General features: G+C 43.4%; 2 protein-coding genes across 3 annotated transcripts; one reads left to right on the top strand and one right to left on the bottom strand.

The window, feature by feature from the left end:
- The first annotated feature begins 4771 nt into the window (after window positions 1-4771).
- On the top strand, window positions 4772-6351 carry LOC136498861 (uncharacterized). The gene is made up of 4 exons (XM_066494578.1): window positions 4772-5282; window positions 5444-5522; window positions 5624-5711; window positions 5801-6351. Exons 1-4 carry the CDS (start codon window positions 4800-4802, stop codon window positions 5928-5930), a joined length of 780 nt encoding a protein of 259 aa, XP_066350675.1. The 5' UTR covers window positions 4772-4799; the 3' UTR covers window positions 5931-6351.
- Window positions 6352-14744: 8393 nt separating this feature from the next.
- On the bottom strand, window positions 14745-19652 carry LOC136544603 (sugar transporter ERD6-like 7). Of its 2 annotated transcripts, XM_066536708.1 has the most exons (18): window positions 19269-19652; window positions 19071-19133; window positions 18559-18648; window positions 18411-18470; window positions 18256-18321; window positions 18021-18086; window positions 17859-17934; window positions 17721-17785; window positions 17185-17277; window positions 17027-17107; window positions 16785-16869; window positions 16672-16715; window positions 16535-16597; window positions 16404-16463; window positions 15726-15779; window positions 15460-15519; window positions 15227-15341; window positions 14745-15051 (listed from the first exon to the last, which is right to left on the bottom strand). In XM_066536708.1, exons 1-18 carry the CDS (start codon window positions 19608-19610, stop codon window positions 14933-14935), a joined length of 1602 nt encoding a protein of 533 aa, XP_066392805.1. In that variant the 5' UTR covers window positions 19611-19652; the 3' UTR covers window positions 14745-14932. The 2 variants fall into 2 exon arrangements, with proteins under 2 accessions (XP_066392805.1, XP_066392808.1); XM_066536711.1 differs by lacking the exons at window positions 17027-17107; window positions 17185-17277.
- Between the last annotated feature and the right edge of the window lie 4763 nt (window positions 19653-24415).

Below are 24415 nucleotides of genomic sequence, written 5' to 3'. Positions count from 1 at the left end.
TTCATAAGGACTATGTATGCTAGAATGAAAATATTTGATGTGATGCCTTTATATTTATTCTTGTGTGATATATCTTGTCATATGCATCATGGTCTTACTTTGTCACACACACACATGCACCCCATGGATGCAATGATTTAGGGGGAGTCTCCTATATGTTTTAGTATGTGCAATTGACATTTGAGGTCATTTTGTGAATTCTAATCATAAGCACATATTAAGGGAAAGCCTCTAATAAATCATTGAACCCAAAAGCTTAAATGTTTATATTCTTTTGTAAGCTTTAATCAAGTTGTCATCAGTCACCAAAAATGGGGAGATTAAAAGTGCATCTAGCCCTTTAGTGGGTTTTGGATGATTGAATGACAATGTGATTAAAGGTCTAACCCATTTGCTAAGTATGGATAGGTAATAGGTTATCTCACAGGTACTTAATGAAAGTCAAAATGATGTGTTATTGTATAAACAATCTAGTTCAAGCATAAGACAACAATGCAAATGGAATTCATGCAAAGGCTTATTTATTATGGGATTTCCATGTACTATGTGAAAGCAAGCCCGGTAAAAATTAGTTGATGAGACATGAGGGATCGCATATGGAATGGTCTCATATTTGAAGCTTGCTAAATTGAAATAAAAAATATGACAATACAAAAGAATGGATGATTCAACATAAGATGTGACTTGATGGCTTGAGATGGTGAAGATAGCAAGGAAAGGCTTCGATGTACTAAGCAAGGGTGAAGGGCAAGCGATGGCTTGGTGGCCAAAGAACCTAGCTAGGGTGAAGAAGAAAGTACTTGCATTTAGTTGAGGTACTAATCAAACTATGATGGTCATATTGATGTGGAGGATTAAATCTATATTGGACAAAGTGTTGGAAGTGACTTGATGCATTTGGAGTTATTCATATTTAATGAATGAAATCAAGTCACGTGCTCAAGATGGCTATGCTCAAGTATAAAGATCAATATCAACATGCTGGCAACCTCACTTGATGAAGATTAAAAGAGACGGCATCCATTCGAAAGAGATCAACTCAAGCAGTATAAATTCATTTTTCATTTGACCTTAATAGTTGTAACCTTCTCATCCTCTTCACTTGTGCTTTTCTTTAGTTGAGTCCCATTCATGCCCAATATGAACCTCTTCCATATACTTCTTACTCTTTCTACTGTCAGCGTTCTCCTCTTTCTTGTCCTTCTTGTATTTGTTGTCCTTGATCTCATATGGACACTTGGCGATGAAGTGATCGGTGCTTCCACAATTGTAGCATGTCCTCCTTTTCATTGTTTGGGAAGCTTCTCTTCACTACCTTGTAGCCTTGCTTCTTTAGCCCCTTGTGATACCTCTTCATAAAGAGAGCAACATCGTCAACTTTCTCATATTGATCATCATCATTTTCACTTTCACTTGAAGATGATGTGGTCTCTACTCTTTCTTGAACTTGCTTGCTTGCTTTGGCCTTGCTAGTTGAAGCTTGTTGGTTGATCTTGGACTTGCTTGTAGAGCCTTGTTTGCTTGATTTGTTGGCCTTGAGAGCTACATCTTTGATCTTGATGCCCTCTAACTTTGCTTGCAATTATTCAAGTTTCTTCCTCTCATTTGCTTCTTCTCTTTGCATGTCAAAGGTCAAGATCCTCCCAAGTATATCATTTGGTGTGAAGTACTTAAACTTCTTCTTGTCTCTAATTAGAGTGACTACGATCTCATTTCTAGGTGAATAAGCTTCCAACATAATCTTTACAATTTTATGATCATCTAGCTCATCACAACCATAGCCTCTAATCTTGCCCACCATTGTCATCAACCTATTAAACATCTCTTGTGGCCCTTCTCCATCCAAGATAACAAATCGGTTAAGCTTGGACATCAACAAATCAATTCTTGCCTTTCTCACTTTATCAACCCCTTCATGTGTAAGATGCAAAGTATCCTAAATTTGCTTGGCAACATCCACACCAATCACTCTATTGTACTCATCACCATCCAAGGCACTAAGTAGCACACTAGTAGCTTGACCATTGAGGTGGATGATTCTCATTTCTTCCAAGGTTGGATTCTTGGGATCAACTGGTGGCTCAAATCCATTACAAACAAGCTCCCAAATGCTAGGATGAAGACCTATAAGATAGGCTCTCATCAAGTGCTTTCACTTGGCAAAGTTAGTTCCATTGAAATGACGTAACTTGCTCGCAGGCACATTGATGAAAGACTTGCGATCATGGTTAGTCATAGACATAGAAGAATAGTTAAAGGATACGGCAGCATATTTGTTATCGTCATTCTTCCAGCCATTTCCTTTCTTGTCCTTCTTGCTATGCACTTGGTAGGACTCATCATCATCACCATCTTTGGAGCTACTAGATAGCTCACTTGAAGATGCATTGGAGGCTTTTGCTTCTTGTTCCTTCTCCTTTATTGCTTCTCTTCTTTTTCTTCTAGCTTCTCTCTTGAGTCTTCTTTCTTCTTTTCTTGCTTTCTTCTCTTCTAACTGCTACTGCTCCTTCTTCTTCTTCTCTCTTGTTTCTCTTTTCTCTTTTATAGCTGCCCTTCTTCTTATTATTATTTCTTCTTCATTTTGAGCTTTTTCGACATCGGTTGCCTCTAGCTGTAGGAGCATGGAGTTGCTTGTTGTAGAGGCGCTAAGCTCACTGTTGTCGGTGTCATGCAGCCCAACGTCCTTCGGATCGACGTTGATGGGCTTCCAAACACCAGATCCTCTCCCAGGCTCCATACCTCACGTGGTGAAGCGCACATGAAGTAACCTCGCTCTGATACCACTTGTAGGATCTCTGGAACGCCTACAGGGGGTGAATGGGCCTGTAAAAATTCAACTCAAATCGAAGTCAAATTCACCCACGGCACTGCCGCTCCATGAGCGCAGCACTGTCGTACCTGCAGGAGAGATTAGTTCACAGTTCAAAATCTACCCAACGAAATTTAGATCGGGTAAATTTCTTAGCTTCCTACAGGATAGTAGATCACAGATCGACAGCTGAAAATGATGGGAACACCACACATAAGTAGATCGGCCTCAATCCTAGAAATTACCTCAACAACAATAAGAACACAAGTGTAGCAACACAAGTACAAGATGATACAAGGATTTATCTCGTGGTTTAGCTCGCCACGAAGGCTTGCCTATGTCCATGTTGTTGAGGTATACCACTAAGGCTTAGGGGTTTGCAACCCTACCTCGTTCTCAAGTTAAGAGAGTGAACTCTTGAGATGAGAGGTGATTTTACTCGCTGCAAGAAGTTGTTACAAACCTCCCGAGCCTACCACACAAGTTGGCAAGCTCTACGGGCGACGCTCTAGCCAGCTAGAAGCTAAGCTCTAAAAGTAACAAACACAACCGCCGGATAAAATGTGAACCAAGTCCTCTTGAGAGTTTGGAAATCAATGGAGCTACTCTCAAATCAATTTGGACCCTCTTTCCTCAAGGATTGATAGGAAATCAATGGATTTGCTTGGGGACTTGAGGTCAACAATGGAGTGAGAGAAGGAGAGAGCTTCTACTCTATTTTGGGTGTGCTGAAGTGAGGAAGAAGAGATCCCGTTGGTTACCGTTGGGAAGGAAAAGGAAAGGTATATATACCCCCAGCCCCCAACGGTCACTGCACCTAAGAGGTCGGGCGAGATGAGGCCACGACCAAAGGGTCGGGCGAGCCGAAGCCCACAACCTTAGGGTCAAGCGAGACAGAGCCTGTGACTAAAGGGTCGGGCGAGCCGGAGCCCGCAACCTTGGGGTCGGGCGAGATAGAGCCTGCGATCAAAGGATCGGGCGAGCTGGAGCCTACGACCTTGGGGTCGGGCGAGACGAAGCCCGTGACCAAAGGATCGGGCGAGCCAGAGCCCGCGATCAAAGGGTCGGGCGAGCCAGAGCCCGCGACCCTAGGATCAGACGAGACGAAGTCCGTGACCCAAGGGTCGAGCGAGTCAGAGCCCGCGCCCAAGAGGTCGAGCAAGTCGGAGCTCGCACCCAAGGGGCCGGGAGAGTCGGAGCTCACATCTCGCAAGACAACAAGGGTAATAGTGAAGTGTAGACTGTCTTGGCTGTGAATCTGAGGATGCTTGTGGCTGTTTGAGCACTTGGTAGCACATATTAGCTTAAGCATTGTGCCCCCTTTATAGTACGGCTTTTTCTATACTCAAATTCAATATATAAAAGAATTTAAATCTCCTTTGAGTTTGAAGGCATCTATATGTATAATTGGGGGCTCCTCCGTTTCGTGTAGCATCCTCGAATATAAAATTTCCTACTTGTCATCTCGATAAATCTCATTAGTTCTCTAATTGCGTGATCATTATCACCAAAACCCATAATTAAGGCTTGATTACACTTTCAACTCTAAGAGATATAGACAGATATACAGATGATTTAACTCGTATATGCCACGGTTTTATTTTTAAGAGATTTCCGCAGCAAGGTGGGAGATATCTTCTAGTTTATACTACTACTATGCTGTTCTAACTTCAACAAAATCCAACAACATTTATAAGATCAAACTAGTGTCATTAAAATCCATCATGAATTATGTGTAGTTAACTTAGTTGTAGCTATAAAAAGGTTTGACTTGGGATAAAATGAAGTAATAATTTTGGTATATTTGCAAACAAAATTCCAGTTGCTGGCCATTCTATTACGGGCCTCTGATAACATCCACACATTTGGGCCTACAATGTTTGTCTTGGGCTGAATTGGGATACTGCGAGCACTGTTTGAGGCGTCATCGGGCTTGCCTTTGCGCGGAAGCAGAGCGGGGGATAAGCGAGGTAGGAGGGGGAAACCGAAGATGCTCCTGCTACGCGGCGCCAGGGCGGCGGCGTCGGCGTGGGCGGCATCCACCGCGGTGGCCGCAGGCGCCAGCGGCGGCAGGTCCATATCCATTCAGCTGACCCCCGTCGCCGCATTGTCCTCGGGCGGAAGGAAGAGGAAGGGCCAGCGGCGGGGCGAGGCCAAGCCTCCGAGCCCGCCGCAGCCCCTGCCTCGGCAGAGCAAGACCCCGAGCAGCAAGAAGAAGTCAGGCCCGAGGCCGTCGGGCGAGGCCAAGAAGAATCGCCCGGTGGAGCTGGAAGAAGAGCGCGGCCCGCGGAGGCCGGAGGGCGGCGAGGCGAGGAAGGGGAATACGCAGCAGCAGCTGCAGGAGAAGGCGAAGGTGAAGAGGCTGGTGCGGTGGAAGTGCGCGAGCGGGTGCGGCGCGTGTTGCAAGCTAGACAAGGGCCCCGACTTCCCCACTCCCGACGAGATCTTTGCCGACCATCAGGATGACCTCCAGGTAGCACCGTTCACAACCTGCAGCGTTTTGCAGTATCAGGGAACAAAGGGTGCGTTTCTTGATAAAAAAAAAAAAAAGCGATATTGCGGTTAATTAGAGTGTAGAATTCGTTATTGTGCCTTAACCAACCAACTATGTTAATATGTTGATCATACGTGCAGCTGTACAGGAGTATGATCGGCTCTGATGGATGGTGCATCAACTACGACAAGGCCACCCGCACCTGTAACATCTACCAAGGTAGGTGCTTGTTAACGGCTTCATAATGCTGCTTGTACCACAAACTTTGTGTGATGCAAATTTCAGCGGATGCCATTCTGACCGATGCCTTGCGATTGTAGACCGACCTTCCTTCTGCAGGGTGGAACCAAAGGTTTTTGATGAGTTCTTTGGTGTGCCACGCAGCAGATTTGACCGGGAAGCTTGCAGGTCTGCTATTCTGCCCTGGTTTACGTATCTGCATGTCTTTCTTCAAGTTCAAAATGGTGATTCGGTTTATCTGGGAGTTTTGTCTTCAGTGCTTGTGTGGATAACATCAAGATGGTGTATGGTGATGACTCTGCTGAGCTCAGTAATTTCAAGCGTGTGATAAGGGAGGAAAGTAACAAGATGGAAAGCCAGAACCAAGATAAATTGTTGGATACATAGATCCTGGCATGGATCTGCAATAAAATCTACAGCACGTCACATTACATTTGTAGGTCAGATTTTGTCAGTTTCAATATTTTCTAGAGTCCCTTTGGTTGCCAGCTTCACCAATGATGGAATTTGGTTATCTTGTTAAATGACTGAATATCCTTTCCTGAGAAATGAACAGACAATAAAGTTTTATCATGTCTATTAACATGAGTTTTACTTTTACCCCAGTTATCCTTTTCCTTCTAGTAATAATTGGTAATTTATATGATCTGCTGGTTAGTCAATATTAGATCTTTAGTTTTCACATCTCCTGCACTGTGCTATTCCATTGTGGTATACATACATAACCATAATGTTTCACCTTGCATTTTTTTTTCAATTTTTCCAGATGTTACCTATTAATTATTAGCAATTTTAGATTCATGGTTCCTTCAATTTGTGCAATTCATACCTGATATTAACTTTTTCATGCACAAATTAGTGCTCGTTACTACTGTTTCCAACAACCTCGGACTTCTGGGTTCGATACATAGTTGCATTTGCATGCCAATGTTCAGGGATTTGATACATAGTTGCATTTGCATGCCAATGTCATCTTCACACGCACTAGATAGAATTGTACGCAGTTTTTCAGTAACACTGGCACTGGAGACATGGTCATAGTGGAGAATTAGTTTTGATTTCTGTATTAAACAGTGTTGTTGACTTCTTGGTGATATTGCTGAAATAATGACACAAAACTGGGCTTATACATTGGCATACTGGAATGTGATCTTGGTAAATCTAATCATTAGGGATATCTAATTTGGATCATAGTTAACTGAAGTATAACATTTTGGTTGGATACCATTATGCGTACCAAATATGGGACAATATGACCCAATTGTAAGACAGATAGCAATACATATTCCTACCAATTTCGGATGTTAGGAGTACTTCCAGGATGGTAACTACATGATTTCAAAACAAGGACTGACCATATATTAAGCACAGCATCAGATATAAAAATATCATCTTGAATGCCTTTTCAACAATGTGCTGGTCAACTATAACACCCCAAAATTTGCCACTTTTGAAAATAGAGTTAAAATGATTTATTTGTGAATTTTTGTGCACATGAAAACATAGGAAAATAAAAAATTCCATTAATTTAAAATTTATCATAAGGTAGAAACGTGTTTGTTGCATACATGCCGGTCGCACCTCGTGTTTCTATGTGCAAAATGTGTGTTTTTTATACGTTTAGGAGACGAATATCTATCTCTAGGAATTTTTTAGCTTCTTTCTAGAATTTAATTCCTACCTCCTTCACCTTAATTTTTATGTTCCAAGTTTCCAACAATATTTTTATGAGCTCCAAATACTTTATTTGGGTTCATCATGTTCCAAATTGTCTCTGAGAATTTTCCCTAATTTTTCGAAGGTCTCGGAGTATTTTTCGTGGCTTAAATATTAATTCTGGACTTTTCTAGAATTATTTTATCCATAAAATTAATTAATTCCGAAAATAATAAATCTCTCATTTTTTCCAAAGCTCAAAGTCCATGTGCAATAATCCTAATAAATCCTAAAGGCCCATGCATTTATTTACTAATAGGCTTTAATGATTATTTAGGCTCATTAGTAAATGTGGAGGGGGTAACATTAATTAGTACCATATCGCTAGTTGACGTGGATGGGGGGAGTTTTTCTTCCTATATATATCAACCAACCCCTTGGTTAAAGCACACCAAAACTACCGTATGGGGAGCCCCTAGTTTGAAAAATCTCTCGTGTAGTAAATTATATTTTTTCCTCCTTCCCTCGCCATCGCCGCCGCACGCCACTGCCTTCACAAGGTATCTCTCTTCGTTCTCTACATCTTAGCATCATTGTTTGTATCAATCAGCCACCGTATTACTGTTTCCCCTTCGTTTTCTTTTTTTCCGGCCGTGTGCCACGTAAGCCCCTTCTGCTAGCCATATATATATCATGCTGAGCCGTCCAATCTAAGATCTATGGCCCAGATTAAAATATACCCCTTCGCTGTTCTTTTTGCTAAAGAGCCCGTGTATATTTTGGCAAATTAACCCGCAGTCCATGACGTATTCCCGCAATACGTTTTGCTAAAGAGCCGGAGATGGAGGATCATCCCGTCGTGGGGCGGGCCAAGAACTCCGGGGAGTAGAGCGCGCAGTAGTGCATGAAGATGCCGCCCATGGAGCGCGGGAGCAGGTCCGCGCGCAGCAGCCGGCGGGCGTCGACGAGGTCACGCCACCCACGGCAGACGCACCAGGAGACGGCCAGGCTGCGCGGCGGGAGGCGGCGCAGGATGTTGGTGGTCAGATCGTCCGGCAGTCCCCGTCTGTCGTGCTGGGCGACATGTAAGACCATAGAAGCTGTGTCTTGTAAGCGGTTGGCGTAAACATCTATTTACGTTTTCCAATTTGAGTCTGTCAAGTGGGACCTGATGGTCAGTCGGTGTAAGAGAAAGCACATAAGTGTTGAACCTTTGTTGGGAACGGACCAGTCTTCACTAAAGTAAAAGTAGCCAAGGCAGAGGGGTTTACCCTGCCGACACCTTCGTCACTGACTGCTCTTGTGTGCTCACGTCGACGGCGATCGCCGGTGGCCAAGGGTGCGACAAGTGGTATTAGAGACACTCTATCCTCGGCGTGGGTGACGGGCGCAACGCTCTTCCTCATCGCCTCTTATCCGCACATCCGACGCATTCACCGGCGTCCTACCAGTACGACGTCCTACCACCTCCCCACCTCCTCCATCACCGTCGTCCGCCGTTTCTGCTCCACATCTGTTCTTCCCTCCCCGGTACCGTCTCGATCCCGTTACTTCGATCTACAACTCGTAATTCCGGTGGGCAGGTTGATCTCTGTCACGCCCGCAGGGTGTTCGACGCGAGATCCCAGAGGTCCCTCCTTTGGGTTGAGTTGGGTCAGTGACGGTTTTGGGTGTCGGCTACCTTCTCCTTCCCCTCTCCACTCTTCCAAAAATTCCATCACCTCCACCAAATCCTTCTCTGCTTACACATCGTGGTTCGGATCCGGTCCATCTGTCACCACGGCTCCACTTAAACCATCGAAACAAACCCAAATTCTGTTGGACACCATGGCCAGAAGTGTGGACGACGAGAAGCAGTTCATGGACCAGGTCATGGAGCAATTCGATCTGTTATTCACCAGGGTCAATGATATTGGGGAACTTCAACAGCAGATGAAAGCCCAGATGGATATCAGGGGAGCAGCCATGGATAACTATTCTGCTGAACAACACATGATTGCTCAACAAGTCAAAGCCAATGGGGCAGCGGTGGCCCAGTTGACAATGAGACAGTTTGATCAAGAGGCTGCCTATGAGGATGATGATGGGGCATCCATGTTGTTTGGAGACAAGGCATCCTTTCAAAATGTCTTTGCCAGAGATAAAGAAACAGTTAAGGCAGAGACTTTAAAGATCAGAAGACACTCACACCGAACTGGGAAAAGAGACACTTTGCCCAGCCCTGCTATGCCCAAAATGCAGTTTCCCAAGTTTGATGGTACAAATCCTAAGATTTGGAAGGATAATTGTCAAAGTTACTTTGATTTGTATTAGCTGCCAGAGGGCATGTGGATTACAGCTGCTCATTTGCATTTTGAGGGTAATGCTGCTAAGTGGTACCAAGCTTACAAGCTCAACCATACTTTCAGGGATTGGGATCATTTTTGTGCTGTCGTGGAAGAGGAGTTTGGAGCCGATGACTATTGAACAGCCATGAATGATTTATTGGATCTCAAGCAAACTGGGACAGTGACAGAGTACACTACTCAGTTCCAAGCATTGCAGTTCGCGGTCACCATGCACAACCCTCATTATGATGACATGTTCTTCACACCTCATTACATCAGAGGCCTAAAGGAGGAAATCAGGGGAACAGTAGAGAGTCAAATGCCCACAACAGTGCATCAGGCTGCCATCATTGCTAAAATTCAACAGGGGGTCTATGACAGAAGCAAGAGTAGATATCAAAAAAATGTCGGTCAACCAAAACCATACATGCCACCAAGAGTTGAACCCAAGCCAGCCACTCCACTCACTTCTCTGTGGAAGGATAGGCAATTAAGGGACTACAAGAAGGCAAATGGACTTTGTTTCAACTGTGGTGACAAATTTGTACCTGGCCGCCTAGAAGTATGTCCTAAGAGAAACAAGCCTCAAGTCAATGCATTGGTCATCAATGATCTTGACAGAGAACTATCTGATGAGGTTCTCAACCAACTAGCAGCTGAAGACACACTTCATGAAGACTTTTGTCAGTTGTCACTGCATGCCATTTCCAGTGTGGACAACACAAACTGTATCAAGCTGAAAGCCAGAGTCCAGGATAAGGTGATGCTCATCCTTGTGGACAATGGTAGCTCCCATAGCTTCATTAGCTCTCAGTTTGTTGCTTTGACAAAGTTACCTACAGTGTCCACTCAAGAAAAAAAAAGTCAAGCTAGCAAATGGTGAATGGATGACCACCAACAGCAAGGTACAAGGATTGTCCTGGTATTGTCAAGGCCATACACTATCTACTGATATGGTGGTCTTGGATATGCATCCATATGATGCCATCCTTGGTTTTGATTGGCTCCAATCCAATAGTCCCATGCAGTGTGACTGGCACCACAAAACACTGGAATTTTGGGTCCAGGGCAAGCCTGTAAAGCTGAAAGGAATCACAGACCCTCCTCTACAACTTCACTCTATCTCAGCCACTAAGGTATTCAACTCCACAAAGGGCAATGACATTTGGGCTTTTGTTCTACTCGACTATGTTCCAGCCACCAATCCAACCCAACCAAGTGCAACTTCCCCACCATCTGAAATTCTTGCCATTCTCTCAGCCTATAGTGATGTATTCACTGATCCCAAAACCTTACCACCACAAAGAGCCTATGACCATACCATTCCACTGTTGCCTGGATCTATCCCCATTAATTCTAAACCTTATCACTATTCACCATTGCACAAAACTGAGATAGAGACAAGTTCAGGAGCTTCTGCAAGCTGGCCTAATAGCTCATAGCCATAGTCCTTTTGCCTCACCGGTCCTTTTGGTCAAAAAGAAGGATGGTACATGGAGATTTTGTGTGGACTACAGAAAATTGAATGACATCACAATCAAAAACAGGTTTCCCATGCCAGTCATTGAAGAGATTTTAGATGAATTACATGGAGCTAAGTTCTTTACCAAGCTTGATATGAGGTTAGGGTATCATCAAGTGAGAATGCATCCAGAAGATGAGTACAAAACTGCATTTAAAACTCATCACGACCACTATCAGTTCAAGGTGATGCCATTTGGACTCACTAATGCACCTGCTACTTTCCAGTGCATCATGAACCAAGTTTTGCAGCCATTTCTCAGGAAGTTTGTGTTGGTCTTCTTAGATGACATACTCATCTTTAGTGCCACTATGGCAGACCACAAACATCATTTGCAGCAAGTATTAGCTGAATTGAGAAACCACAAACTCTTCCTCAAAGAGAGCAAATGTTCTTTTGCACAGTCAAGTTTGGAATATTTAGGCCATATTATCTCAGCAGCAGGGGTGTCAGCTATGCTCCATTGGCCAACTCCTACTTCCTTCACAGAACTTAGAGCATTCCTGGGTCTTACAGGTTATTATAGACGGTTTGTCAAAGGTTATGGAGTCCTCACCAAACCACTAACCAACTTGTTGAGACTGAAACAGTTCGGTTGGTCTCCTGCAGCCCAGTCAGCATTTGACAGTGTTAAAGTGGCAATGACAAGAACACCTGTCCTGGCACTGCCCAACTTCCAAGAATCCTTTACCATTGAGACAAATGCTTGTCAGGATGGTATTGGGGCTGTGTTGATGCAAAAAGGTCAACCCATTGCTTATCTTAGTAAAGCATTGGGAGAGAAACATAAAGCCTTATCCATATATGAAAAGGAGTTCTTGGCTTTGATCATGGCAGTGGAAAGGTGGAGAGCTTATTTGCAAAGACAAGAGTTCATCATAGTGACAGATCACAAATTCCTAGCCTATCTCAATGAACAAAATCTACACTCTGAGATGCAGAGGAAAGCAATGACAAGGCTCATGGGACTGCATTTCAAAATTGTATACAGACAAGGCAAAGAAAATGTGGCTGCTGATGCTCTCTCTAGAGTAGCACATCTTATGGCATTACAAGCTGTGTCAGTGTGTCTTCAGTACAACCGGCTTGGATACAGAGTCCTGAATTCTTATACTACAGACACTCAAGCCCAGCAACTCCTGACAAAGTTAGCCATCTCCAGTCCTGATGCCCAGGGTTACAGTTTTGACAGAGGATTGATAAGGCATCAGGGCAAAGTTTGGATTGCTTAGAATGCAGCACTACAGACCAAAATAATTGCTGCTTGTCATTCCAGTGCTCTTGGAGGACACTCAGGTATTGCTGCTACTTACCAAAGACTTAAACGGCACTTTGCTTGGAAAGGTATGAAACAAGATGTGGAATCCTTTATCAAACAATGCTCTGTCTGCCAACAGTCCAAACACTCAAACCATCATCTATTGGGCTTACTCCAGCCCCTACCAATTCCAGAGGGTGTATGGAGGGATTTGTCCATGGACTTTATAGAAGGATTACCCAAATCCCAAGGCTTCAGTGTCATTTTGGTGGTGGTAGACAGGCTTACCAAGTTTGCACATTTTCTGCCAGTCAAACATCCATACACTGCAGCAACTATTGCCCAGCTTTTCATGGACAATGTAGTCAAACTACATGGATTACCAAGCACAATAGTCACTGACAGGGACACTGTTTTTCTCAGTCACTTTTGGAAAGAACTCTTTAAGCTCTATAAAGTCAATCTCCAACTAAGCACTGCCTACCATCCACAAACAGATGGTCAGACTGAAAGAGTCAACCAATGTTTGGAAATATATCTCCGGTGCTCTGTGCAAGATTCCCCAAAAGCCTGGACTCAGTGGCTGTCATTAGCTGAGCTGTGGTACAATTCATCCTATCACACTTCCCTGGGATGCTCACCTTTCAAGGCTCTGTATGGCTATGAGCCAAATGTTGGGGCGGTTCCTACTGTCCCAGACTCAACCTCAAGTACTGTCGCTGAGATCATTGCAGACAGGGAAGTGCACTTACAAGCCCTAAAGGCTAATCTAGCTAAGGCACAAAACCGTATGAAGTTGCTGGCTGATCAGAAAAGGCAGGACTATCATTTCTCTGTTGGCGATCCAGTGTTGCTCAAACTTCAGCCATACACACAATCCTCAGTGGCTAACAGACCCTTTCCAAAGCTCGCTTACAAGTACTTTGGACCATATACAGTACAAGAGCGAATTGGAAATGTGGCCTACCGGCTTCAATTGCCAGAAGGATCTCTAATTCATCCTGTTTTTCACATTTCTCAACTGAAACCTTTCATTGCAGACTATACTCCTGTGTATGACACACTTCCAGTGACTACAGACTTGGAAGCAGCAGCGGCAAAACCTCAAGCCATTCTGGAACGTCGATTGGTGAAGAAAGGCAATACGGCGATTCCTCAAGTCAAGGTCACCTGGACCAGTCTGCCAACATCAGCTACGACATGGGAAGACTACCATGTTATCAAGAAGAGATTTCCAGATGCGCCAGCTTGGGGACAAGCGGCAGCTCAAGGGGGGGAGATGTCGTGCTGGGCGACATGTAAGACCATAGAAGCTGTGTCTTGTAAGCGGTTGGCGTAAACATCTATTTACGTTTTCCAATTTGAGTATGTCAAGTAGGACCTGATGGTCAGTCGGTGTAAGAGAAAGCACATAAGTGCTGAACCTTTGTTGGGAACGGACCAGTCTTCGGTAAAGTAAAAGTAGCCAAGGCAGAGGGGTTTACCCAGCCGGCACCTTCATCACTGACTGCTCTTGTGTGCTCACGTCGAATGCGATCCCCGGCGGCCAAGGGTGCGACACCGTCCGAATGCCATCTCCTCACCAGTCATCACCTTCCTGGATTCCTGCTCGACGGTAGGTCGTTGTCTAGTCGAATCGAATATATCAATCTACGACGAAAATTTCAAATCGAAACCCGCACGGCCACACGATATATATGGACAAAACTTGCAGAGTGAGATTTGGAGACGGAGTCGAATCGTATTGGCTCCAGAGATTTCAACGGGTGGAGCTTGGACGCGATCAGGATTCAGGAGATTGCTAAAAAAAAAAAAAGAAATCATCTTTGTTTTTGTGCTCTTTCTTTTAGGAAAATTTTGAAAAAATGACACTCGGGAAAGATTGACTCTTAATTATGACAACACTCGGATGGATGACCAGTGGATTCATCTGTGTCTATGAATGTGGATCTAGTGTCAAATCTGCAAACAACCGATATTTCGAGTCCCAGTTTTGCAAATCACCCTCCTTTTAGGTGGTTGTTTCTATGTTTTTACTGAAAAAAAAAAACAGGATTAGCAGAATGTATGGCGTTGTTTTGAAGAAGGATAATGCTCATCATTCATGGTGAAAAAAAAATGCTCCTCTGTCCATCTCGACATTGACGAGAAAATCCTAAAACTCCACAATCAGCAACTAACCAACTCAACTCAGCAAGAGGCCCTTTCACCCTTCATTTCTAGAACATATGAGTAGAGGTGGAACATGAGCCGTGCCTAGGCCTGACCAGATGTGAACTCGTGTGGGTCTGGCATGGCACAATCGAGAAGGTTTTCAACAAGCTGGTTGAACTTTTCACAGCGAAGGAACTAAGAGCTAAGTATTTTTGTGAAAATAACTCGTACCTGGAACAATATCTGGACTAGAAGTTCGTCCCTGGGACTTAGAGAAAATGAAATAGTCAAAGATGAGCATATGTTGCAGACCATATCTATGTCCTAAACAGCACATCAAAGAGAGTGAAATACAGGAGAAAATTTACAAGAGGCGAAATCATTCATCTGCTGTGCACAAGAATTTACAAGATGTGAATATTTACAGCAATTCTTTGAATGAATTGTTACCTACTGAGCGAATGCCAGCCACTCATGTGGCTTTGAGCAACCTTTGGATCTCTTCTAGTGTTCTTCCTTTAGTTTCTGGTACTAGCTTTGCCACGAACAGCACAGTGACCAAGCTCGCTGCAGAGAACAGAAAGAATGTACCTGCATACAGAAGAAGATAGCTTCGAATCAGATACTTCTTGACGCTAAATTATTAGCTATACTAAAAAGATTTCCTTTCGAAACGTCTGTTATTAGTTAACTGGTCCTTGAACAGCCAATAACTGTCCTATTTCTCGCCTCACTCCCCAATTCTAACAATGGTAAAGAACTTTACCTGCGGGGTTCCAATCCATGAGGAAGTTGAATGAGTATGATATTGCAAAGGAACCGATCCAGCTGGCCAGGGTTACGAACCCTCCAGCTATTGCTTTCATGTCGATCGAGAATATCTGTGGCAGTAGGTCAGGAGATATCATGGCAGTAGGTCAGGAGATATCATGAGCCCCCTTTTACAGACCCCTAAACAAATGATCATCATTAAAGTAACTTCACAGGATACTTTCTTACCTCGGACATGATAACCCAAGGAACTGGGCCCATTCCAACTGAGTACGCCGCATAGTATACCTGTTTTAGGAAGCAGGATTACAATGTAATAAAATCTCCAAAAGTTCAGTGTTGTCAGAAAGAATCCATTTCAAAATGTATTGGGTTGATCTCAATCAGCTTTCAAGAGACTAATAACAAATTTAGCTTATAGTCATGGAATATGTAACGAATTTACATTTAAAATTACACGATTGTAGGAATTTCAATTATTGCAATTTCTATACCAGTATGCCACAAAGAGCCAAAGTAGGGACCAGCTGTGTGCACAGTCCTTGTGCCTGTAAAATCATGGAACAGAGAGAAAAACAAAAGAGGAACAGTAAATACTCATTTTACTACATTATTTTCAGAAAGAGATACATTGATATGCCATAGAATTCAACAAACAAGTATATACTTCAGATTTTTGAATCATTTGGTTATGTTGATTCGGTCAGTTTCATTTTGTTGATGTTTCCAGACTTCCATCCAGTTATTCAGTGGAACCTCACACGTGTTAGAGTGTCCTTGTACCATTTATCTCATCATCATCAGATATAAGATGCATAAAATCTGATGTTCCAGTTGGATTTCGGAAAAAAAAGTTTTCTAATCCCCGAGGAAACCACTTCCTGGGAATTCCTCCTTTATTAACAGGGCTTCAGCAATTCGAAGTGTCCAATGTTCACAACTGCAGCTACTTTGTAGTTTGCGAGCAGACACTAGTACTCTCAGATAACAAAAATTGACAAAAGGAATCAAAATCAATTCAGTCGAATGAAACAATAGGCAGAGCCAAACTAGATCATGTTTTAAAAGTTCAGTAGTTAATCATATTTTTTCATAAATATTTATACCATTTGATTGTTAAGCTCAGACATTAAACTATACTGTAAATTCACGAGCTAAAATGCTCATGTTACCTTAAAATAGAATGATAGTCCAGTCAGAAAGCAGCCAAGAAATGTTCCAGATGAAGAGACCTGAAAACCAAAGACACATAGAACACTGCTTTTCTTTTCTGTACATCAACTCAGATTTAGAGTGTTCATACCAAAAGAAGGGCTCTTCTTCCACTCCTATCCATCAGAAGGGCCCCAAAGAATGTGATTGGAATCTGAAAAAAAAAAAACAATTATAGAAAAATCCTATGACCAGTAGCTTTTATTGAAAAAATGGCTAAACCTGAACCTGAATAATGCCAATCAAGGTGATCCCAAGTTTTCCAGAAAACCCTGAAGTTTTTAGAAATAGCTGTAGATACCTCATTTTTTAAGAGGACAAAAATTATCTAGCTTGGATACCTGCAGAGGAAAAAATATAGCTTGTATAGAAACCTAAGGCATTTATTCCTCCCAGTTGCTGAAAAATCATCAGGCCAACACCCACCTGAATATCAAAGTCACAGAATTAGTGAACTTCTTTCAGACTTTTTCAGAAAACAATAACTGGCAGACTGGCACCATTAATTTCTGGATTTTTGTTATCTTACAAGAAAAAAATAAGGTATTTCTAAGAAAATAAATTAAGTGAATAAAATTCTTACTGTGACTGCATACATATTTTTGCTCTGAAATAAATCTTGAATCCTGGCCTTAGGCAATCGGCGAATTGATTCTATATAATCCTGGATAGAATGTTTAGTTTGAATATCTTATGATCTACATTGTTTGATAAATGGAAGTTATGTTCGGAATAAATAACTTTGATCTCAGTAGCCTCTTCAGAAATGTCAGAATCTTCCCCCCTAAACTCCTGTAATGAAGCATGGAATTCTCTCTCTTTCCCTATGTTGGCCTGTCATATTATCAAACTGAGTTTTAGAAGTAAGTGTACAATTAGAAGTTACAATTTTAGTCAAGGTTTTCTGTGCACAAAAAAGGTTATATTTCATATTTTCATCACTATTATCTTGATATAGATAACCATGTGTGGAAATCAGAAATAAGTCATGAATGTAACATAATGTTGTTGTTGTAAGGTAAAATCAAGGAGTGCAGAATGTGTAATTCATGTATCCTATGAAACAAAACGGTTTAGAATAATCATCCGTCACAACAATATATGAAATTATTTTCCTATAACAACAAATCAAATGGAAAAAATATTTCCTCTAACAATATATGAAAAATGATGGGCAGCAGAAAATGGTTTTATTTTCCTATAACAATATATCAAATTATTAAAAACAATACTTCACAACACAACCATGCTACACGCAGAGTCAGTTACCATCTCACCAGCCACCTTGGAGACTCTGGAATGAAGAAAAGCCCCACAAGTAGGACAGCACAAGGTACTAATCCTGCATGAAATGCTACATTAGTTTCTCTTGATGCTCGATTTGTCAACATACATGTAAATATATTAGTGATTACCTACTAGAACCAAAGAGCGCCATGAAACAAGTGCTCCAATAATGTAAGCAGCTGAACACCCTGAACAGATGAATAACTGCATATTCAAAAGAGCCCATATTAATTATTAAGAATTCACTACATAAAAATAATAAGAGGCACTTCAGCTCCAACTTCTCTGACCTGGTTTGAGGTTGCTAGGCCTCCTCGGATACCCTTTGGTGCTATTTCAGATATAAACACAGGCACCTGTGTTATTATAACCCCAGGAATTGTTAGTGCATAGAGTGTGGTGTTGATAAATAGAACTTTTTTTAAGAACGTTTGAGGGTGGGACATGTTTCCATTTCTTAAACAAAAGGTTTAGAAACATAAGAATGAAGATTTTAGGTACATATTAAGAACTATAGATGTTCACCACATAGGAAAGAACTCCAGTACAATATCCCAGCAAAACTCTTCCAGCATAGAGCACCATAGCATCCTTCATGTCATTAGAGGAAGGACAGTATTACAGCTACAAAATGGCAGTCGGCAGATGAAGCAAGAAAATAGGCTGATGGAGGAGCATACCTTGGCAAAATATACAGTAAGCCAGCCAAAAATGCCTACAACTGCTGCAAATCGAATGGTCTGTGATAAATGGAAATGGAAGAAACGTCGTGAAGATGAATAAGGGTAACCATTTTACTTATCAATTGCTGCAGTTGAATTACTTAACCATTTTGCGTCCAAGAATGTCTGCCAGGCGGCCACTAGTCACGGCACCAAGCATTGCTCCAATTGTCAAGACAGATCCAAAGACACCATACTACAAGGACATGAATCAAAATGATTTCTTGTCAAAACTAACAGGGGCCTTCTGTACAACATTACATTTTGTAAACGAAGAACTGAATTTCGAGAGAGAGAAAAAAAACAAGATCAAAGGGTGAAATCAGTAGCTTGGTTACATTTTTTTTTTGGCGAATGAGCTTGGTTACATTTTAGATCATAGTATCTAGTTATCTACTTGACCAACTAAACTTTTGTGAAACAGTCACAGTTAATTAATATTCTGCTTTGATCAAATAAAATGATTTTTGCTGCTCTGCATCTAGCCTGCTACCACCTACCATTAGTTGGCGCAAAAGTTCATTTGATCCACAGCCAAAAGAGATAAGATAATTAGTACCCATGCACTAGAAGAATAATTTGTATATGTATATACTCCAATGTCAAGTGCCAACCAACCTCGGAGTTGGACAACCCAATGTCGCTCACAATTCCAGCTTGAGCCGGCGCAGAATACCCCACCTGCATACCAGTGCTCTATATTTGAATCGAATCAAGAGCATGCTTCCCCAGGATTTTCTTTAAGACCGAAGGATTTTTTTTCTAGATTTTTATAAAGAAAATGAAGTATTATACTTATAAAAACATAGTCCTCACACAGGTGCCGAACTCGAAGGAGCCACACACGACCACCGCGGTGGCGAGGAAGACCATCCACAGCGACCCTTGCCCCTCGCTTCCCCTGTACGGCGCCTTCCAAGCCGCCGCACCTGGCCCCGACGCCGCAATGGCTCCGCACGCGCCATTGGCTCCCGGAGGCACTGCTGCCGGCAGGGACCGCGCGACCAGCAGCGGCAGCTGCTGCGCGCCGCGGCCGTCGTGCCGTGTGGCAGTCGGCCGCTGCCAACGCCTGCGGTGGCGGAAAGAGACGGAAGGGGCGGCGTTGCAGTGGAGCAGCAGCGGCGATGCTGCGCCGGATAAAGGGTGCGTTGCAGCCATACCTGGCGGAACAGAGAGGGTGTGAGGAGTAGCTACACCTCGTTGTCAGGTGCCCTCTCTTAGAAATTTAGGTGCCTATTTTTCTTTTTTAATAAAAAACATCTAGGTGTAAATTCGCAATCAACCGGACTATTCTGCAAGTAATATCGGGCTGACCGGGCTGGGTGCTCCGGCCATTCGCAAGCGCCATGTTCGCTCGGCTTGCGAACAGTATTTTTTTCTCATAATAAATTAGCTAACAATATATATTTTTAGTCATAGCTTATCAGCCAAGCGAACATAACAACGGACAGTGTCCAGCACCAAATATGAGGACGTGACCCTTCCAACTCCTCTCGTCTCCCCTTGCTACAAGTTTAGAAGGGCACGTGGGGATTCCCTCCTGGCGTTGATCTCATCGGCTCCTCCTCACGTCCAGCGACCGTTCCAGTGCCGGAAGTGGAGAGGAGCCATGGGATCGATGGCCAGTGTACATATCCTTAGCCTTATTAGCTAATTTAGGTTAGGGTTCTTCGTTTCGTTGACGGCGGCGCGAAGATTAGTAGGTCCAGGTGGTGCTCTCAAGGTGGAGGCAACACTGCATCCATGGAATAAGGTTCTCCAGCTCCTTCTCCACCTTGCTGGTGCGTGCTTCGGTGCCAGCGAAGAGCTGCAGAGGTATGAGCTCGCCGGATCTAGGGACCTGGCTGCTCTAGATCTCGTCGGGTTCTCTTCTTTCCCTCATCTCCGTCGGCATTTGCACTGATGCTGGCTTCCCCGACGAGAGCCTTGGGAGGTATGTCTACCAACATGCCGAGAAATCAGGTTGGCTTTTGTTTCCCACCTGTTCTGGTGGTTTAGTTCCCCTTTGGATTGTGTCGTTGTCTGATGACTATAGAGCATGTCAATGTGTTCGGTGTGCTGCTCTTGGTGGCAACGAAAAATTGTGATGTTTCTTCATTGTGGAGGTCGGCTTCAAGTTGCAAGTGCGGTGTGTCTCTTCAATCTTTTGGTGCGACGGGAGCACGTGGTGTGGCTGCTCCGACCGCCGGCGGCGAAAATGACTGAGAGGATCTTGCAAGAACTAAGTGGGATTTTTCTTTCCTTCAAGGGTGTCTTTGTAAGAGCTAGAATGTAAACATTAAGATTTATATGTGAAATATAAATCAGGTTTCTCAAAAAAAAAAGCTAGGTTAGGTCTCGTTTTTTTATACAGAGAGGGTGTGTGTGATGGCGCCGCATGTTAAACATAATCCGGATACTGTCGTGAGCTATATAATGCCTATCCCTGCAAAAAAATATATATATAATAATGCTCAGGCCCATTAGTGTTATAGGTCAGCTAGTGTGGTCCGCGTGTTCTGTTTCGATGGAATTAGTTTCATCTTAATTATTTAAATAGGTTTGAGTCAGCTCATTTTTTGGCTCTCTAAATATAGTACCTCTATATTAACCTTTTACGTGAAATGAGAATAAAAGTATAGAAAATATACTACGCATATCATTTCACGTGGTACTGGGCCATAAATATATTTCAGAAAACTGATGGCCGTGAAACATCTGCCACTCCTTGTCTCCTTCCATCGCGGATTGCTCGGAAAACTGATGGCCGTAGTGCTTTATGTGTAATTTGCAGAGTAGTTGATTGACAATCTTGGGGTTACCGTTCAGTAGGCTTGGCCTTGGAATTTTTGTATTGTTTGTTTCTCTACACTCTCTTAATAAAATATGTGTCCAGGCACGGTCGAAAAAAAAAACTGATGGCCGTGGCTCCTCCTTCCATCACGACAATCTGCCGCTCCTCTTTCCATCATGCAGTGAATAAAATTAAGGCCATGTTTGGTTGGGTTTTTTTTTTTCTGTTTTTGTTTTTGTAAAAACTAAAAGTCAACTAAAGGGTTGAAAAGTTACAACTGTTTTTTTAGGTAAAAGCAGCTTTTGCTCCATGATAAAACTGAAACCACCTCTTCTCTTGCTTTGAGCTGCTTTTGAGTTTTGAGGCAGAAAATTACCCAGCTGGCACTGGTGGTTCGTTCGTTCCTTTCTTCCCCCTCTGCGACATCTTACCGTCGCGAGCGCCTCCCGTCTAGCGTCTAGGCGGCGCCGCTCCTCCCTCTCCGGGCGGTGGCGACGATCCGGCAACCCCGCGGCCCCTCCCGCGCTCGGCTCCGGCGACCCCGCGTCCCCTCCCTCTCCGGCTACCCCGTCGAGCAGCAGGCACGGCCAAGCACCGTCGCGGGTGTGCTCTGCCTCCTCCTCGGAGCGCCGTCACGGGCGAGCTCCGTCGCCGCGGGCTCGAGCTGGTCCTCCACCATCGGCGCGCGTGGACGCGAGTGCAGCTGGTCCTCCACCCCCGGCGAGCTCTGCGAGGGAGCTGGTCCTCCACCACCGGCGTGCGCGGACGCGAGTGCAGCGGCGTTGCCATGCCCGGTGCTCCCAACCGCTCGCGAGGAAACTACTGCGGACGCATCTGCACTCATGACCCAGGTCCCGTTTCTCTGCACGCATGCCCGCAACGCTTCGGTGAGTCCCGTTTCTCTGCGTCAGCGCTGGTGATCTCATGTCCGCTCGGAGCATGTTTGACGAAATGCCAACGAGGGACACGAGCTTCGAACTGCATCGCCCGGAGGCCGGAGCAGCAGCAAGCGACGTACGCGCTGGAGTGCTGGATGTGATGCTTGGCCATCTCCAACTCACGTGCGTGTGAGAGATAACAGGGGACTATGCTAATTTGAACACCTCATGGTAATTGTGAGGCAATATAGCAGTAATGATTTGGTTTGGTTTTGCAGTGTTCGGCCCCGTTCGCTTCGCTGTAAAAACAAGACAAAACACTCTTCTGGCTGATTTGTTGGGAGAGAATACACTGTTTCGGCTGAAAAAACAAGCTTAAAAAGACCCTTTTTCATTTAAAATAGTTGTTTTGGTTCTCTAGTGGTTTTGATTTATACTCGCTGGAGTGCTGGATGTGATGCTTGGCCATCTCCAACTCACGGCCGGAGCAGCAGTATTTGTTTTATTTATGTGGTATTTCCTTTCTAAATTAGTCATTTAGTATGAATAAGTGAACAAAATAGTTTTTAAGGAGCAATTTGCATATAAATAATCCTCAGGCCCTCAGGGGTATTACATGTATTTCTTACAGAAGCTACAGTTTCACGGCTGCTCTAACCAAACGGCCTTTAGCTTTTCCCACAACTGTTTTTCCACTGTCCACTGCTTACAGTAGCTTTTTTAAAAACTACAGCTCAACTAAACAGGGCCTAAACTACAATTGTTGCTTTATGGATAATTTCGAATTTTAACAGGACAATGATATTAAGTTGCCACCTTTCAATAAATGATATGAAGTTGCCATGGTAACACAACTATAAAAACAAAATTATATATGCTGATCATGGTTATAAAAAAAGTATTATTTGTTGTTCAATAAAATTTTGCCGTGGGCCAAATTTGATTTTCAACAGGACAACGATATGTAGCTGCCATGGTAATACAACACCACCTTATAAAACCACAGTCGTATCTGCTGATCATGAATATAAAAATGCATCGCTGATTGATCTGGAGGGACATATGATACATAAATGTTGATCATGAATATAAAAATGTACAGCTGATTAATCTAGAGGGACATGGTACACAATGTCGGTTCAGCTGCTGCTCAAGCTCGGACAATCTGCAGCCTGTTCGGTTGGCTGGTTCGTATCATTGTTGATTCGTGAAAAAGTACCGCAGGCTGGTTTGTGTGATAGAAAAATACTGTTTTGGCTGAAAATTTACGATCATTTATGACAAGCCACACCCAAACGAATAGACTGCTGGAGGAACATGGTACATAATATTACATAATCTCAATGTGCATTCCTTAACCTACACAGAGTACACTACATATTACACTTACACGGAGGTGGGCAGGAGAGAAGGGGAGGGGAAGCGGGAGGAGGTGAAAATTGTATTGTTTCTTTTTTAGGGCTCTTGCGTTTTTATCCCTGTTTTATATTAAAATTGTGATTTTACTCCTTGAAAGGTCCTAGTATGGCTAGAGGGGTGAATAGCCTATTTAAAAATCTATAAATCAACTAGAGCAATTTGATTAGTATGACAAATAGCGTAATACAAACTTGCTCTAGCTCTACAAGGGTTGCAAGCCACCTATCCAACAATTCTAGTTGCAATGATTACTTAGGCACACAAACTTGCTACTCTAAAGAGCTCAACTAGATGAATGTAAATAATCAAGCAAGCTCTCAATTTTAGTTACACTAAAGAGCTTGTATCAACTAGTTTGTAAGAATATAATCAAGTAAGTAGGGTGATTATACCGCCGTGTAGGGGATGAACCAATCACAAGATAAAGATCAAACCAATCACCGGGAGAATGCAAATGACAAGAGACAATCGATTTTCTCCTGAGGTTCACGTGCTTGCCAACACGTTACGTCCCCGTTGTGTCGACCAACACTTGGTGGTTTAGCGGCTAAGAGGTGTTTCACAAAACTCGTCCACACGATAGGACACCGCAAGAACCGACCCAAAAGTGAGGTAACTCAATGACACGAGTAATTTACTAGAGTTACCTTTCGGCACTCCGTCGGAGAAGGTACAACTCCCCTCACAATCACCGAAGGCGGCCACGAACAATCACCAACTCGTACCAATCCTCCACCGCTGCTCCAACCGTCTAGGTGGTAGCAACCACCAAGAGAAACAAGCAAAATCCACAGCGCAACACGAATACCAAGTGCCTCTAGATGCAATCACTCAAGCAATGCACTTGGATTCTCTCCCAATCTCACAATGATGATGGATCAATGATGGAGATG

The sequence above is a fragment of the Miscanthus floridulus genome, chromosome 1 (assembly GCF_019320115.1).
Source record: "Miscanthus floridulus cultivar M001 chromosome 1, ASM1932011v1, whole genome shotgun sequence".
In the NCBI taxonomy this organism is placed as follows: domain Eukaryota; kingdom Viridiplantae; phylum Streptophyta; class Magnoliopsida; order Poales; family Poaceae; genus Miscanthus; species Miscanthus floridulus.
The sequence above is the reverse complement of the archived record's forward strand: the minus strand, read 5'-3'. Positions and strand labels throughout refer to the sequence as shown.